General features: G+C 38.1%; 1 protein-coding gene across 1 annotated transcript in view; it reads right to left on the reverse strand.

The window, feature by feature from the left end:
• Window positions 1–17,280, reverse strand: part of WASL (WASP like actin nucleation promoting factor) — a 73,899-nt gene extending 56,619 nt beyond the window's left edge. Inside the window, exon 1 of the mRNA XM_059171739.1 lies at window positions 16,796–17,280. Within this exon, the coding sequence (XP_059027722.1) occupies window positions 16,796–16,912 (117 nt within the window). The 5' untranslated portion in view covers window positions 16,913–17,280. The remainder of the gene's footprint in view (window positions 1–16,795) is intronic.
• Between the last annotated feature and the right edge of the window lie 461 nt (window positions 17,281–17,741).

Genomic DNA, 17,741 nt, shown 5'->3' on the forward strand with positions numbered 1-17,741 from the left:
TAAAAAGTCAGAACCACAAAACTTCTAGAAGAAGCATTTAACTATCATTGTAACCTTGGCATAGGCAAAGACTTCTTAGAACACAAAAAGCATTTTCCGGAAAAGAAAAAAAAAGGTAAATTACCTCATCAAAACTAAAAAGCCCAACCCATCAATACACATTACTTAGAAAATAACGAGGCAAACCACAGAAAATATTTGAGGTACATAAATGGCCTTGTGTCCAGAATATATAAAGCACTCCTAAGTCATTAATAAACAGATAACTCACTAAATATATGAGTAAGAGTTGAAAAGCTACATGAAAAAACAAAGATACATAAATGAACAATAAATACATGAAAGTTACTCAACATCATTAACTGTCAGGGAAATGCAAATAAAAAACATGCTGAGACACTATTTCACACCAACTAGGATGGCCAAAATCAAAAAGACTGACCATACCAAGTGTTGACAAAGACGGGGAATAATTAGAAGTTCCATATACTGTTGGTCAAAGTGTAAAATGGCACTAGCCACTTAGAGAACTATCTGAAAGACTGTTATAAAAATATACATCTTCCTACAACAATGTGATTCTTCTCCTAGATATTTACCACAAAGAAATAAAAACATGCGTGACATAAAAAATTTGTACAAGAACATTCACAGAAACCTTTTAACTGTCCCAAATGGGAAATAACTTAAATATCCATCTATAGGAGAATGCATAAGTAAACTATGATATATTCCTCAATGGAACACCACCGACCAATAAAAACAAATACCTACGCAATAACACAAATGAATCTCAAAAACATGCTGTGTGAAAGAAGTCGAACAGACAAAACCTAAGCCATTGTGACAGAAATCAAAAAGTGATTTGCTAGGGATAGTGGTGAAGGGGTGGTAAGAATTAGAAAGTAACTGGTTGGACAGAGACACAGAAACTTTATAAGGTATTAAGAGATACTTTTATTTTTTTTTAAAGATTTTATTTATTTATTTGACAGAGATCACAAGTAGGCAGAGAGGCAGGCAGAGAGAGAAGGGGAAGCAGGCTCCCCGCTGAGCAGAGACTTTGCAGGGATGCGGAGCTCCTTCCCAGGACCCTGAGATCATGCATGACCTGAGCTGAAGGCAGAGGCTTTAACCCACTGAGCCACACAGGTGCCCCTTAAAGAGATATTCTTAATCTTTGTTTTTTTAGGGAGGTGCTTGTTACACAAGTGTATCACATGTCAAAATTCATCAATTTTAGTATTTAGGTATATAAATCTGTTTTATTGTTATGTAAATTATACCTCAATTTTTTTAAAAGTGAAAAATACCTTACCCTGATGAGTTTTAAAAACAAACTGTCAAATTACTTCTATGTGTGACACAAAGTTGTTTGCAAGGTGACTAGACAAAAAGGGAAAGTTGTAACAATAAATATTAACACAACTTTCTTACTTGCTTTATTCAAGAAAAACCCATAAAATCCTACTTTGTTATACTTATTTTCTCATTCATTCACTTTTTAAATTTTTATTTGATCTTTCCCCAAGATTTTAATTAAATTCAAATTGATTAATATATAGTGTAGTATTAGTTTCAGGAATAGACTCTAGTGATCCATTATATAACACCAGTGCTCCTGACAAGTGCCCACCTTAATGCCCATTCACCCATTTACCCCATCTCCCCAACCTCCTACCCTTGACCCTCAGTTTGTTCTCTATAGTTGAGAGTCTCTTATGGTTTGGTCCCTCTCTACTTTTACCTTATTTTAATTTTTCCTTTCCTTCCCCTATGTTCATCTGCTTTATTTCTGAAATTCAACATGAGTGAAATCATATGATATTTGTCTTTCTCTTACTTCGCTTAGCATAATATACTCTAGTTTCATCCATGTCATTACAAATGGCATGATTTCATTCTTTTTGGATAGCTGAGTAACGTTCCATTGTATATCTATATACCATTTCTTCTTTATCCATTTATCAGCTTAAAGATATTTGGACTCTTTCCATACTTTACTGTCGATTCATTCACTATCACTTTAAAATTGAAAAATCTCTAATACTTAAGAAAAATCATTTCCAGGACTCAGGAAAATCACATTTAAGAAATCAGAACATTTTTATGGAATTAAATTTTAAAAACTATTGCTATTTATATTTGTTTAATGTTACTTAGTATTAATGGCCCCATAGGTAGGCTTACATAGCAATTGGGCACTTTCAAGAACTACAAAGAATACACTAGATTATCATAATAAAAGGGACAAGGACAGCATAATTTGGCAATATAAAGTCAAATTTTAAGTACACTTATCCCTTTAAGCAACTCTATTTCTTTGAAATTATCACAGTAAAACAACAGATCAAGACAGATAGAATATATGTATACACACAAATATTAGGGAGAATACTAGCAGAAATAAAAAGAAAAAAGAAAAGAGAAAATTAACTATCTATTCTAGGAAGTTGGTCAATCTTCTTTGACGTGTCCCTTCCACTGAAAACAGTATACTTACTAACATGAAACAATGTTAATAAAAAATTAGTATCTATATTTGTCTTGGGGTGTTTGCTGAGAGTAAGTACACCTTTTTATTTATTATCCAGTAATTCATGAAAAACAAAACCTAGAAGGATATATACAAAAATATTAACAAGAGCTTTTTCTGGGTGATGGGGTTTATAGATAATTTTCCATTTTTATGATTACTACCCAGTGAACTGCTTAAGTATGCACTCCCCAGTAGACAGAGTAAGTGAATCACATAAGCAATTTCAAATTTTCAAGTAGCCAGTATGTAAATAAAGAGTAGATAAAATAAATTTTAATAAATTTAACTGAAAATATTTCTTAAACTGTCATTTCAGCATGTAATCAATATTAAAATCTTTTTTTTTTTTTAAGTTTATTTATTTAAGGGATGCCTGGGTGGCTCAGTGGATTAAGTGTCTGCCTTCAGCCCAGGTCATGATCTCAGAGTCCTGGGATCAAGCCCCACATCAAGCTCTCTGCTCAGCAGGGAGTCTGCTTTTCTCTCTACCTCTGCCTGCCACTCCCCCTGCTTGTGCTCTCTGTCCAATGAATAAATAAAATCTTAAAAAAAAAAAAAGTTTATTTATTTAAGCAACTCTATACCCAACATGGGGCTCAAACTCACAACCCCGAAATCAAAAATCACATACTCTTCTGACTGAGCTAGCCAGGCATCTCAATATTAAAATCTTAGTGAAGTATTTTGCATTCTTTTTTGTACTAAGTCTTAGTCTTAGTCTTAGAAATCCAGGGTGTATACCATAGTTACTGTACATATCAATTTGAACTAATAATACTTCAAGTGCTCAACAGTCACATGTGGTTAGTGGCTACCAGGTACATTATCAGACAGTGAAGGTCTTAATCTCTATAATAAACACTGTATTTTTAATGGAAAGGAGAAGTCATTTTTTAAATAATCAGTCACTTGACTGCTATCAGAGACCTTTTCCCAAAGTCTCACACCTGAATAATACATAATTTTTTGAGTTATTCATACTGTTTCCTAGTATTCTGTGGGAAAATTCTGTTTTTAGAAATGAACAGGTTGGTCTGAGCTCATGGAAGAAAGGTACAATACAAAAATTAAAAATGTAGCACTAGCAGTCTTTCAGTATAGAAGTAGGTGTATGCATAAAACCAGTTCCCTGATTTCTACATGTCCTAAACAGTAAATTCCTGATAGTTAAATTCAGTACATATTAACTGCTTAGCTATATACTATGAACATTATTTCAAGGTCTTTTAATGTGACATTAAAATTATGCACAGTATGTTTAATCGAATAAAGAATTAAAATAACTTCTGCTTCAGAAACTTCTCTGAGTTCTCCTAAAAAATAAGAAAAAGATCATAATCATTAGATGCATCAAAACAGGCCTGAAAAATTAAGGATTCATTCAGTATTTAAGTAAACCTAAGAATTCCTACCAGAGGAATTTCTCCTCCTATCAGAAGTAAGAACTGCATCAAATGTCTCAAAAGCCATACAAACAAGAGAGTGGCGTAAGATATTTAAAGTGCTAAAAGAAAAACCCACCAATCTACAATTCTGTATTCAGCAAAATTAGCCTCAAAAGTGGTTAAGTACTTTTTAAGACAAACAAATTCAATTTGTTCCCACTAGACAAGAAGCCTACCTACAATAAGTACTAAAAATTCGTTAGAGGGAAGTAAATGAAATGTCAGAAACATGAATATACTTGTAAGAAGAAAGGGTTAGAGAAAGAATAAATGAAGGTTAAATAAAATCTTTTTTCTTATTTTTAACTGCTCTAACACATAACAGCACCAATGTATTTAGTGATTATGGTTTATAGATCAGCAAAATGAATGAAAGCAATGTTATAAGGGATGACATGGAAGAATTGGGAGTACTCTGTCATAAGGTACTTACACTAGCCATGAGGCAATACTGTTATTTGATATTAGACTTAGACTGACTATAAATGTATACTGCAGGATGTAGGGGAGCCACTAAAAAATTTTTTTTAAGAAATACAATTGATATGTTGAGAGGAATTAAAATGGAATCATATAAAATGCTCAATTAAAACCAAAAGCTTGGGGCACCTGGGTAGCTCAGTCAGTTAAGCCTCCAACTCCTGGTTTCAGCTCAGGGCACAATCTGGCACTCCAGAGAGAGGGAGCATGTGCACATGTGAGTGGGGGGAGGGATATAGGGAGAGAGCATCTGCAGAGAGTGCATCTCTGCACTCAGAGTGCAGAGTCCGCTTCAGATGCTCTCTCCCTATATCCCTCCCCCCACTCACATGTGCACATTCTCCCTCTCTCTTTAAAATAAATAAATAAATATCTCTAAAAAAGACAAAGCAGAAAAAGAGCAGAAGAAGAAAAAATGAAACACTGAACAAGGGCAACAAATAGAAAAAAACAATATAGTAGACCTTAATCCAATTATATCAGTAATCACTTTAAATGAAAGTGGTCTAAATATACTAATTAAAAGGGAGTGACTGTCAGAGTGGATTAAAAAGGAGAGCCAAGTGTATGTTGTTTACCCAAAAAATAAATAAATAAAAATAAAAAATTTAATTATAAAGACAGATAATTAAAAGCAAAGAGAAAAATATTCTATGCCAACACTACATGAAAGAAAGCTGGAGTAGCTATATTAATTTTGGGCAAAGCATACTTTAGAGTGGGACACTTGGGTGGCTCAGTCAGTTAAGCATCTGCCTCCCACTCAGGTCATGAGGATAGAGTCCTACATCGGGCTCCTTGCTCAGCAGGAAACCTGCTTCTTCCTCTCCCTCTGCCTGGTGCTCCCCTGCTTGTACTCTCTTTCTCTGACAAATTGGAAGGAAAAAAAAAAAAAGCATGCTTTAGAGCAAGGAAGATTGTCAGGAATAAAGAGGGACATTACATAATGATAAGGAGACCAATTCTCAGGAAGATATAACAATATTTAATAGTCTGCATTTAACAACAGAGCATTAAAATGAGGCAAAAGCTGACAGAACTGCAAGAAAAAACAGATGAATGCACTATTTAAGCTGGAGACTCCAGCAGTATTCAAGCAATAACTGACAGATCTAATTGGCAGAAAATCAGTGAGGACTCAACACTATTATTCGTTGGTAAGCTGGATCTAGTTCACATTTATAGAATACTTCATTCAACAGCAAAATATACATCTCTCTCAGGTCCACATGGAATAATCACCGAGTGAGAGACAATTCTGGGCCATAAAACACAACTTAAATTTAAAAGAAGAGAGGAGTACCTGGGTGGCTCAGTCAGTTAAGCATCTGCCTTTGGCTCAGGCCATGATCCCCAGGTTCTGGGGCTGAGCCCCATGTATGGCTCCCTGCTAAGCAGGGAGTCTGCTTCTCCCTCCCTGCTCCCCCCCCCCCACTCCAATCAGGATCTCTCTCTTTCAATAGTAAATAAAATCTTTTTAAAAATAAAAATTAAAAAATAAAATAACAAATCATGCAAAGCAGACAACAATGTGGAAATCAATAAAAGAAATTTTCAAAATATTTGGAGTTAAACATATTGCTATATAACACAGGATTTAAAAGGGTTTTGAGAAATTAATTTTTAAAAATTACTTATTTGTTTGAAAGTGAGAGTGGGGAGAGAGAGCGAGCGTGCACACAAATGGTGGAAAGGGGCAGAGGGAGAGGGAGAAGCAGACTCCCCACTGAGCAAGGAGCCCTACACAGGGCTCAATCCCAACCCTGGGACCACGACCTGAGCCAAAGGCAGATGCTTAAACAACTGAGGCATCCAGGTGCTCCAAGTCTTGAGAAATTTAAAAAATAATGTGGAGTTAAATGAAAATATAACTTAGCAAAATTTGTGGCATGAAGAAAAAACAGCACTTAGAGAGAATTTATAGCACTGAATGCACATAAAAGTGAAAAAAAAAAAGGGCAACAGTCACATTAAACCATTAAGGAGAGTGTTATATGAACCCTAACTGTACTGGAGGCTTAGAGGGGTAAAAGAGTATTTTAACTTTTAATGCTGTGTATGTGTATGTTTTAAACAATGAGTATAAGTGGACATTACTTTTACACTCTAAAACAACTTTAAATGGCTAATACATATGATAAGAAAATCATAAAACTACAGAATGAATTAAGAACTAAATAGTAAATAAAAGACTTGTTTTCCAATGGGAAGCCATAATATGTCAATTCTTCCTAACTTAATCTACAAATTCAATGCTATTCCAAATCAAAGCAAATATTTTCTGGGGGACAGAGATGGTAGGTAAGTCTTAAAAAAATACAAAGCATAGGCACATAAAAATAGCCAGAAGATACTGAAAAGGAGAGTAATGAGGGGCTTAATGATAATCAAACTCTACCATCATTATAAAGTTACATTCATTAAAATTTCTCTAACAGGCAAAGAAATAAATAAATAGAAGAGAATGCAAAAATACATGTAAGTACATCTGGAAATTTAGTAAATAATAAAGGTTGCATTTCAAATAGATGAAAGAAAAAACTGTTCAATAAATGGTATTGGGACAACTAGCCATTTGTAAAAATATAAAGCTGGATTTCTTCTATACTCATTTTCCAAAGCTATTTCCAGAAAGATCGAAGATAAAATGTTCAAAATATAACCACAAAGGTAAGAAAATTGAGAAAATATTTTTGCAATTCTAAGCTAGGGCAGTATTAAGTGAAAGCTTGGAATAATAGAAAAGATTATTATATCTAACTATACAAAACTTCAAATCCCATGCAGTGAACAGAAATACCAAGTATACTTCTGCTAAAGATAAATGACAAATTGCAAAAAAAAAAAGAAAAAGAAAAAGAAAAAAACACCTGTAATATACAGTAACTATCCCTAAAAAGTTCTTCAAATAACTACGGGGGGAAAAAAGCCCAATAGAAAAACTGGTCTAAAGACAAGAATAATTCACAGAAGTATCAATAACCAGACATGAAAAAATATTTAACTTCACTAAAAACTACAAATCAAATACGATTTTTTTTTTTTTTTGGCCAGTATAACTGTCAAGATGGAAATGATTTTGAAATACTAATATTGGTAAGAATATATGGAGTTCAGAAACAACTGCTTTGGAAGACAATCCAGCAGTATGTATTAAAATATATATAATTATTTTATTTATTTTACTTTACTTATTTATTTGAAAAAGAGAGAATGAGAGTGAGAGAGAGAGAGAACAAGAAGGGAAGGGTCAGAGGGTCAATCAGAGGCTTCTCAGAGGCTGAGCAGGGAGCATGGATGGGGACTCAATCCTGGGACTCCAGAACCATGACCTTGAGCCAAAGGCAGTAGCTTAACCAACTGAGCCACCCCGGCGCTCAGTACACTTTCTAAAGATTTTATTTATTCATCTGACAAGGAGAGAGCACAAGCAAGGGGAGCAGCAGGCAGAAAAAGAGGGAGCCTGATGTGGGACTGATCCCGGGGCCCTGGCTGGGCTCATAACCTGAGCTGAAGGCAGACGCTTATCTGAGCCACCTAGGTGTCCCTATAGCACTTTTTCTAAAGGCAAAAACTTGGAAAGTAAAAAATACCTAACGTCCAGGACTGAATTATGTCTCCTTAAAAGATATATTGAAGTTCTAATACCTGTATCTACAAATGGACCTTACTTTCAAAGTGCGGCTTTGCAAAGTGTAACAACGTTAAAATGAGGTCATTAGGGCTGACATTAATCCAATGACTGGTATCCTTATAAGAGAAAACACAGACAGGTAGAGAACACCATGTGATTACATAGGTAGAGATTAGAGTCATGAATCTCTAAGCCAAGGAACATCAAGGATTGCCAGCAATGCCAGAAGCTAAGAGAGAGGATGAGACAAATTCTCTCAGTGCCTCCAGAAGGAACCAACTCCGCAAACACCCTGATTTCTGACTGCTAGCCTCCAAAGTAAGCAAGAATACATTTGCCTTTTAGGCTACCTCGTTTGTGATACTTCATTATGGTAGCCCCAGAAAGTTAATACACTTATCAACAGTTACAGTAAGTTACAAGAAACTCAGAAAACAGAGGATGTATAAAAAAAAAAAACAACTATGCAATAGATATAAATGAAGATGGAAATATATGAAAGATATATTAATATAAGTGAAAAAATTAAGTTTCAGAACAGCATGTATAATACCATTTTTCAGATAAATTAAAGAGAACATCTTTCCCTCCAACTACTCACTGAAATCCACCCTTCTCAAATACTGGCCAAGTCAAATATGGGTTAGACTAGTTCCCTCTGTGATCCTGACCTGCACTGACACCTTCATAGACTGAATTCACTCCCAAGGCCTCAATAATCAACACTGCAAAGGAATCCAAAAGCTCTACTCCTACAGTCTCTACTATCTAACCATTACTATCAGGAGTTTCTGTTGTCATCTGGAATTCATACAGCCAACTAAACATTGCCATTTTTTTCTTCAAAATATTTTTATTACACAGCCATGGCACGGCAACTAGATTTCATCTTTGCAAAACCTGGACTGATCGGTAGTAGCCACCTGTAGGGATATGCTAAGTATTCAGAGACCATATGTGGACATAGTAGGAAAAAATGCTATGAGTGGTAGGTGGTGTCTGCCATGTGCACAAAGACCATGGATTTACTATACATCATAACCCTTCTTTTGTTCCAGATGCTGCTACAATTCAGGTTCCTAAGCCAGGCCAGGTCAGCTGAAATAATGAATATGAGAATGTTTAGTAAACTTTAAACCATTACTGAATTATTTCCACTACGAATGTAATTTCTTGCTTTCCCCATCTCTAGATCCTTCCAGCTTGATACTTTTTGAATCAAAGATCTTTTTGACCTCATACTACTTAAGAACTAAAGCTCAACATCTGAAGGTCAAGGTCCTTCAAAATCTGGCCTCAACTTACCTTTCAAACTTATCATTTATTGTGTTCTCAAGCAAACACCATTCTAGCCAAGCCAGTCTATTTAATATTTCCTAATACTCTTGCAAATGTTATAGTCTGAACTTACGTATTTCCCTCAACTTGAACTGAGTTGCTTCCTTGTTCCTGACAATTTGAGGACATTTTAAGTCTGCATGTTTAAGCCCCACAATGATGTACCAAAACCCATGGTAATCTAACTTTCCTCTTTATTATTTAAATCTTTAGTATGGGCTGGCTTGTAAAACGTATCTTTTTGTGCATGATTTTTGTCTTCCCCAGCTAAGGAATAAGGACTGAATCTTCCTTACTCCTTTCATGTATTCTAAGATACTGAGAGGATGTTATGTTCTCAGTAAGTCCTCGGTACTTGATCATGATGACATTTCATTAATAAAAAGAGAGGAAATCATCTGGATTTCTAACTAGCTTTATGAATTACATACAAACCAATCAACTCCTTCACTATAATGAAAATTTCTTAGGTATTTAAGGATCCTCTAATATTTTACGGCAACAGAAGTATTCATCACAGTGGAGGAACAATATCTCTTAAAATTTTTTTATTCTGGAACCAAAGACATGACAAATAAACAATTTCACCTCTATCTTAATAATTAAAAATACTAGATTTAGCTTCTCCAAATCTAATATAAAATTTAACTTGAAAATGAAACTTGAAAAACATTTCATTGTCCAAAGACTACTGTATGTTTAGCTTATGATAATTTTGATCGCATATCATTTTTAATAGCATTTTATATTCCTAGGTATCTCTCATATTTCCCTTTTGTTTGAGTTTATTTGGTGTTCAAAGAGCACCCCTTTCACAAAGACAGGTTTCTATAGTAATGTTCAGATCAAGTTAAAAATAAGTTTAAAAAATCACTATGGCAGAGGAACCAAGGGGCCAAGGTAACTGAGAAACCAAGGAAACTAACAGAAACCCACAGTAATTGAACTATTAAGTCACTTCAAATCTTTCATTTGATTCCATTTTCTAAAGGTGGCTTTTCTAGATTTCCCTCTTCAATAGTATTCTAAACGCAATTATTTGGTCTCTTTAAAAAAGGGTCATAATTCCTCCACAAAACATTAACTCCAAAGTGAAACTAATAGTCTAATTAATTTCACTCTCCTATATTGATATTATAGTTATTAATCCTCCACTATTAAGAATGCTGATAGAGATACGATAGATGTAACAAATAAAAACAGGATATATTTCTCTTACATGTATTTATGAAGAGTTAAATACACAAAATGTCTTCTAATTACTAATACATAACCACTTAAAAGTACTAGACTGTTCACTCATACACCACTGAGAGTCACAGTTACAGTTAACAATATATATTAGTGGACAAGAATGTATGAACTTGCTTTGCTTCCAAAACCTTTAGTGAAAGTGACCTCTATCCTGGGTTCTATAAACTCCCAGACAGATCAACTTTCAATTAATAACCTCTATCCGCTCTTTTATACCTCAACTTTGAATTAGTTTCTTTAAAATGACCAAGCCAATGGGCGCCTGGGTGGCTCAGTTGGTTGAGCAACTGCCTTCGGCTCAGGTCACGGTCCTGGAGTCTCGGGATCAAGTCCCGCATGCGGCTCCCAGCTCCATGGGGAGTCTGCTTCTCCCTCTGACCTTCTCACCTCTCATGTCCTCTCTCACTGTCTCTCTCTCAAATAAATAAATAAAATAAAATAAATAAAATAAAATAAAATAAAATGACCAAGCCAAGCGTGCCTGGGTGGCTCAGTGGTTAACTGTCCACCTTCAGCTCACGTCATGATCCCAGGGTCCTGGGATAGAGCCCTACATTGGGCTCCTTGCTCTCAGCAGGAAGCCTGTGTCTCCCTCTTCCGTTCCCCCTACTTGTGTTCCCTCTCTCGCTGTCTCTCTGTCAAAACATAAATAAAAATATTTTAAAATAGTATTAAAATAAATAAATAATAGAAATAAAATAAAATGACCAAGTCAGTTCACTATAACTGCTGAATCTCACACTTAAACAAAAACTTTTTTAAACTCTTCTTTACCTTCTTTCACATGCTTCCCCAAACAACCAGAACACTTTAGAAGTGGCAGGTACTCCAAGTGCTATACATACATTATAGCATTATTCTCTGAAATCCTTGAGTAAGCCCATTTTACAAATCTAGATAGACATTAAGGCTCATATTGGCTAAGAAATTTGACAATAAGCTAAGAATTACAAGAAATAGGATTTATAACCCAAATCTGCTAGATTCTTCTAAATCTCCTCCTATACTTATAGTTTATCCCATATGACACACACTTTTATAATCACCTTTTCCCTCCATACTAGACAAGGTTGCCTTCTCTGCCTCGTATATTCCAAATCCCGTAAGTATTAACCTTCTTTCTCTTCCAAAACTCAAGGTGAAATATATTCTCAGCCCTAACTTCCCACCAGTGCTGCCTTAATTCAGGCCTTCATCAAAACAATGACCCTACTAGGCACCTCTTCCTATAAACCTATTGTAGAATTTAAAACAGAAAGTAACTATTGGGATAGCTACTATTACCACCTGTATTCAGCATCTGACTTAAACCATTCTGGGTTTTGTTTTTTTTTTTTTTTTTAAGATTTTATTTATTTATTTGACAGAGAGATCACAAGTAAGCAGAGAGGCAGACAGAGAGAGAGAGGAGGAAGCGGGCTCCCTGCCAAGCAGAGAGCCTGATGTGGGACTCAATCCCAGGACCCTGAGATCATGACCTGAGCCAAAGGCAGAGGCTTAACTCACTGAGCCACCCAGACGCCCAACCATTTCTTCTAATAGAGGAAGATTTAAGTACAAATACAACCTGCATCAGAAACTGAAGACTTTAACAACCTGACTGAGCAATGAGAAATACTAAATGAGCTCCTAAGGAATAAAAGAGTTAGCAAGTATAATTAATTAATAAGTGGTCAGTGATCTGTACACTAGATGTCATAAAAATTATAGAAAACTACATAGGCATAAGGTCTAATCTCCCAAAATTACATACAGGGTGAGAAAACAAACCAAAAAACTAACAAAAGAATATAAGCAAGTTAAAACAAGTACTGAGGAATCAAATGAAAATTAAAGATGGTTAATAAAAATGGCTCCTTAAACACCACTAAATCTTGTAATAAACCAGGTCAGCATGGTAGAAATAAGCAGCAGTCAATATTACTAACCTCAACCCAAAGATGGTGGTAGAGAGCTAGTGTAAGATTTTACTTTTCCCAATCCTGAATTTCTTTTTCAGGACTACATATACTAAACCTCACTTGGCAAGATGGCATATACTCTACAGAAAGTAAGTTAAATCACAGTACAACAGAACTAACTACAAAATAAGACCTGTCAGCCTTTTTCTTTTTTTTTTTTACAGATTTTATTTATTTAATAATAATATCTTGCACAGAGATAGTGTGAGAGCACAAATGGGGAGGAGAGGGAGCAGGAGGTCCCCTGCTGAGCAGGAAGCCTGAGGTAGAGTCCATCCCAGGACCTGAGCAGAAGGCAGAGGCTTAACCCACTGAGCCAGCCAGGTACCCCAAGAGCTGATAATCTTGATGGGTTTTTTGATAATCTTGTTTTTAAACTCTTAATTGTTCTAAGAAAATACCCCAGCTAATGAACTGCATCAGAACTACTTAAGTAAAAATACTTAACATATACTGACTTATTATACATAACTTTAAGTGAAACCTCATCTTTCACAAAATCTGTTCTTTAAAACTGTGGCAAAATAGATTTAAGATTCACCTCTTCCATCAAACCAATCACCAACATGGAGTCTAATACAAGGCATATTTCCACTTAGTTAAGTATGCATGTCTCTGCATACTTTTTCTGCTGGTGGTTATACGTGACTTTAACCTAATTCTCTTCCCTCACCCACTAAATCTAAGTGGAATGAAATCCTACTAAAAGACTTTTTAATTGTCCTGGAATTCCTACCAGCAGTGCCTTAATTTAGGCCCTCAAATCTCATGTACACTACTGTTAAATACTTACCTGATCTCCTTTGTCTCCACTCTTACAACCGCCAATCGACCTTCTATAGCACCTTCAACTTTCCCCCCAACTTTCTAACAGTCATACCTGATCTTGTGTACTAACCAGTACAAAACTTCATCAACTGTATCTCTCTCTTACATCTATGAAATACCTTATTAGAGATAGTCTATACTAAAACAAACAAGACAAAACAAAACAAAAAAATCTTTTTTTTAAATTTAAACTTAACTCACAAAATACACACCCAAGAGTAAAGGGAAACAAACATTTCAAATGTGTTTCAGGATTATCCTATCAGAAAACAGTAAATTTCATATATGTTAAAGTCTCCTGTTAAGCCTGCTAAAAATAGAAATGCCCAAGTTCCACTTCAGACTCACTGAATATTATCTAGGAATGCCAGCTAGCAATATTTGTAAACTCTACAATGTTTCTAATGCATACCTAAATTTGAGAACCAAACAGAAATCCTCCTTGCTCCGTAACAAACTACTAGTAGGCCTCCAACTTTCCAAGATGTCTCATTTCTCTCATCAACCTGGGAGCATATACTAATCTTAAATAGTCAGGTATCACCCAACCTAAAAAATATAATTCATCCTCTTTTAACTCCTAAACTTAAAAAAAAAAAAAACAAAAAAAAAACCACCATCCTTATATTTACATATGGTCCTCCTAATCCATAAAATCATCCCATCAGACAGTATCCCTATTTTAGAAATGAGAAAATCAATTCTATCACAAGAAGTATAAAAAAAAAAAAAAAAAAAAAAAAAAGAAAGAAAAAGAAAAGAAAAAAACAAGAACAAAACTTGTCCTAAGTGACCAAATGAGTTTGAACTCTGATGTGCTGACTACAAGCCAAGACATTCTGCACTGTGACATGCAGCATCTTACACATCATTCTGAAGTACTGACTTACTCATCAGTTTACTTACTTGTTTCCCTTTTGAGACAGTGAAGCTCCTTGAGGGCAGGCATCTCTCCTGATTTTGACCTCAACATTTAGTTACTCAATATATATTTGTTGAGTCAAAGAAGGAATGCAGCTCCTCCAGAACTGGGACTATATAACTACTTATGTTTCATTCCTTGAACGCTTAGATATGGCTCTGAATACACTTCTTCCTTAAGAAATCTGGTCTGACTTGTAAACGTTATTGCTGATTTTTTTTTAAATGATATAACCTATTTCACTATTATTTTAAGCTAAAAAAAAAAAACTGCAAGTCAGCAAAGAAGAAAAAAAAGATCGTTCAAAAAATTAAAATAGTCTTACTTTACTCAAGTAACTGGAGACTTCAAATATTAAAAGTTAATCTTCACAATAATTTCATACCACTAGACTGTGGTTTTAAATGACAAATTCAAAAGGTAAAGGTGATGAATAATAGATGGCATAAAGATATTGAGCAATGAATACTGATGGCTCATTCTGCAATCCACTTATGCTAACCAGAAAGCAAAACTATCTCAATGACAGTATTCTTCCACATCTTTTTTTTGAAACCAGTAAACATTACAGGTAAGCACAGAGCAATTAGTCAGTGCACTCGTGTTTAAATGTAACGTCCTTCCTGCCTAAAGTTAATGTGTCTGGTATGTAAAACATAATACAACTACTTCCTTTCTGACACAGATTACATAGCAAATAAAAATAAACCAGTGAAATTTTAATTTTTTTTCATTTGCAGATAATGTAACATTTAAAGAGCTGGAGATTTTCCTAAACTGAAAATATACAAAAGTTAGTGCTGCTTTTAAGAATCTCACACTCCAATTGTATCAAGTTCTGATGGAAAAAAAAGAAGTGATTATTCCTTCTGCACGACTTTTTGAAATAAATCAATAACAAATTAAGAGAAATACCCTTCTAAAACAACATGATGTAGTGGAAAGTACAACAAACTAGGCATCAGGAGTCCAGATTTTCTAGTTCTGGTTACATTACTAAACTGCTGTGTGACCTTAGGGTTCACTGGCTGTTTTCTCATTTGTTTAAAAGCAGTGGGGGTGGGGGGGGGGGGACTTGATTATCCTTAAAGTCGTTTCCCAAAATATTGATTTTAAACCAGTCTTCTTATTTCATTCTTCTAATCAGCAAAATATGAAACACATCTGAATTAAATGTAATGATTCAATCTCCAAGAGGATACAAAAGGTTGACTCCTATAAAGTTAACAATTAACCCATACGGTAACTTTCCAGAAACTGTCTAATCTTAACTTCTTAAACAAGCAGACTTAGCCTAGCTTAACACTACTAAGAAAAGTTGTAAAATGGTACTGCTCTGTGGACATTTCAGTAGGGGTTTCCTGAGTCGCCGCGGCACAGACAGTGCAGGTGCTAACACGCCAAGGAGGGGAGAAAGGGACCCAAACAGCGTTTGAACAAACTCAACCACAGTTCAACCCAGCCACCGCAGTAAGATGCAGCCTGACAAGGCCTACACCACAGAGCAGAACCTCCCCACCCCCAGAAGTGCCAGCAGCCAATGTAATGAATGCTTCCGTCAACAACACACATTCCCCTTCCCACAGCAGAACTGCTTGCTCCCAACCGGCCATCTGGGGTTGGAACAGGCCGCACAGCACCAACCTAAGAATCACTCTCAGGCCCCCAAAGGCCCAGAACTACTAGAGATTGCGGTTCCCCTGCGCACGGTTGTGGGGAGAGCAGCACCTCCTCCCACCATTGGAGGAAAAAAAAAAAAAAAAAAGTCAGTGGGGAGGAGAGCAGAAACCAGGCCTGGGCGAGATTGCTGGAGAAATAAACGCTGGTTCTCTGCAAATGGGGATCAGTAGCATTTCCTGCCCTCATTCTGAACCGATGCACTCGACTTCATTCCCTCCTGGGATCCTAAAGGGGGATCAAATACCCCAATCTGGTCCTCTTCATTCATATCTGGGCTTCATTCCCTGACCTACCCACTCCTGAACCTCAGCCATTGTGAAAGAAGGTACCCCCAAATCAAGCAGTAGGAGGTGAAGCGAGGGCCAGTACAGAGGCCCGGTTTTTAAGATCGAGCAGCTCCTGCAAGAATAAAATCCCCTTGTGGCCTGAGAGCAAAGTTTGAACCAGCAGCAAGGGCGCAGACCCGGGCCCGGCCAGGCAGGGTTCCAGGACAGGCCTGCGGAGGTGACACTTTCCGTGCTCCCGGGCAGCTCCGGGAGGCGGCGTCCGGCGGCCCCGGCCCGCAGAGCCCGTACCCAGGGAGCCGGCTGACTGGAGGCCTGGCCGGCAGCCGGACCCTCCCCGCGCCGCTCCCGCCTTCTTCCCCACTCCCACTTCCCGGGCCCGTGAGGTAACGTCGGGGAGGGGATGGAGACGCGGGTCTCGGCCACTGACCACACATTTCTTGCCGAGGAAGGTGAAGAGAGACTCATTCTCCTGCGGGGTGAGCAGCAAGGACCCCACGTTGGTGACCCTCCGCGGTGGCGGCGGCTGCTGCTGGCCGGAGCTCATGGTTTCGCTGGCGGGGTTGCGAGTCCAGGGCCGTCTCCGGCGAGTAGGCGAGCGCTCTTTCCCCTCTCGGTGACAGGGGTAGGAGGAGGGGAATCAGAGGCGCAGCATCTCGCAGCTCCTCGGGCGCGGGGAGGAGGAGGCCACGGGAAGGAGGAGCCAACGACGGGCCGCGCAGGGAAAGGGAAGCTCCCGGCTCCCGCCCGGCTAGGCTCCGGCCGGATGGCCGTTGTCTTCGTTCTCTGGCGACTGCGCTAAACTCCCAACTCCTCCTCCAAACCTTCTTCGGCGGCAGCAGCGGCGGCGGTGGCGGCCGCACAATCCAACATGGCAGCGGGGGCGGACGAGACCACAGGACGCAGGACGCGGGGGAGCGCGCCGGAAACGCGCGGCTGCGGGCCGGGCCCCTGAGGAGCACCCCCCCCACCCCACGCCGCGGCCGGCCTCGCCGCGCCGGCCCGAGGCCCCGCCCCCTTCCGGCGGGGCGCGGGCTGCGCGGTGGGACGCGGAGCTGTGATCACGCGTACCGGTCCCGGCCTCTGGCCTCGCTTCGGTGGGGCTCGGGCCCGGCGGCAGCCGCCTGCAGGGAAGAGGGGCCGCCCGCCCCCGGGCCGCGGACGCACACCTTGGCGAAGCGTCGGTAAAGACCCAGGTCCCCCCGCCCCAGAATAGCTCTTATTTGGGGGGCGCGGCAGCCGGACGTTCACTTCGCGGGTCAAAAAGATCTGGAATCTGGAGACGGAAGACTGGGAAGAGGGGACGCGCTCCCTGTGCTCCTCGCCGGTTTCGGTCAGAGCCGCAGGTGCCTGGGGTTTCTCAAACTTTGTCCAAA

The sequence above is a fragment of the Mustela lutreola genome, chromosome 4, assembly GCF_030435805.1.
Source record: "Mustela lutreola isolate mMusLut2 chromosome 4, mMusLut2.pri, whole genome shotgun sequence".
Taxonomy (NCBI): Eukaryota; Metazoa; Chordata; class Mammalia; order Carnivora; family Mustelidae; genus Mustela; species Mustela lutreola.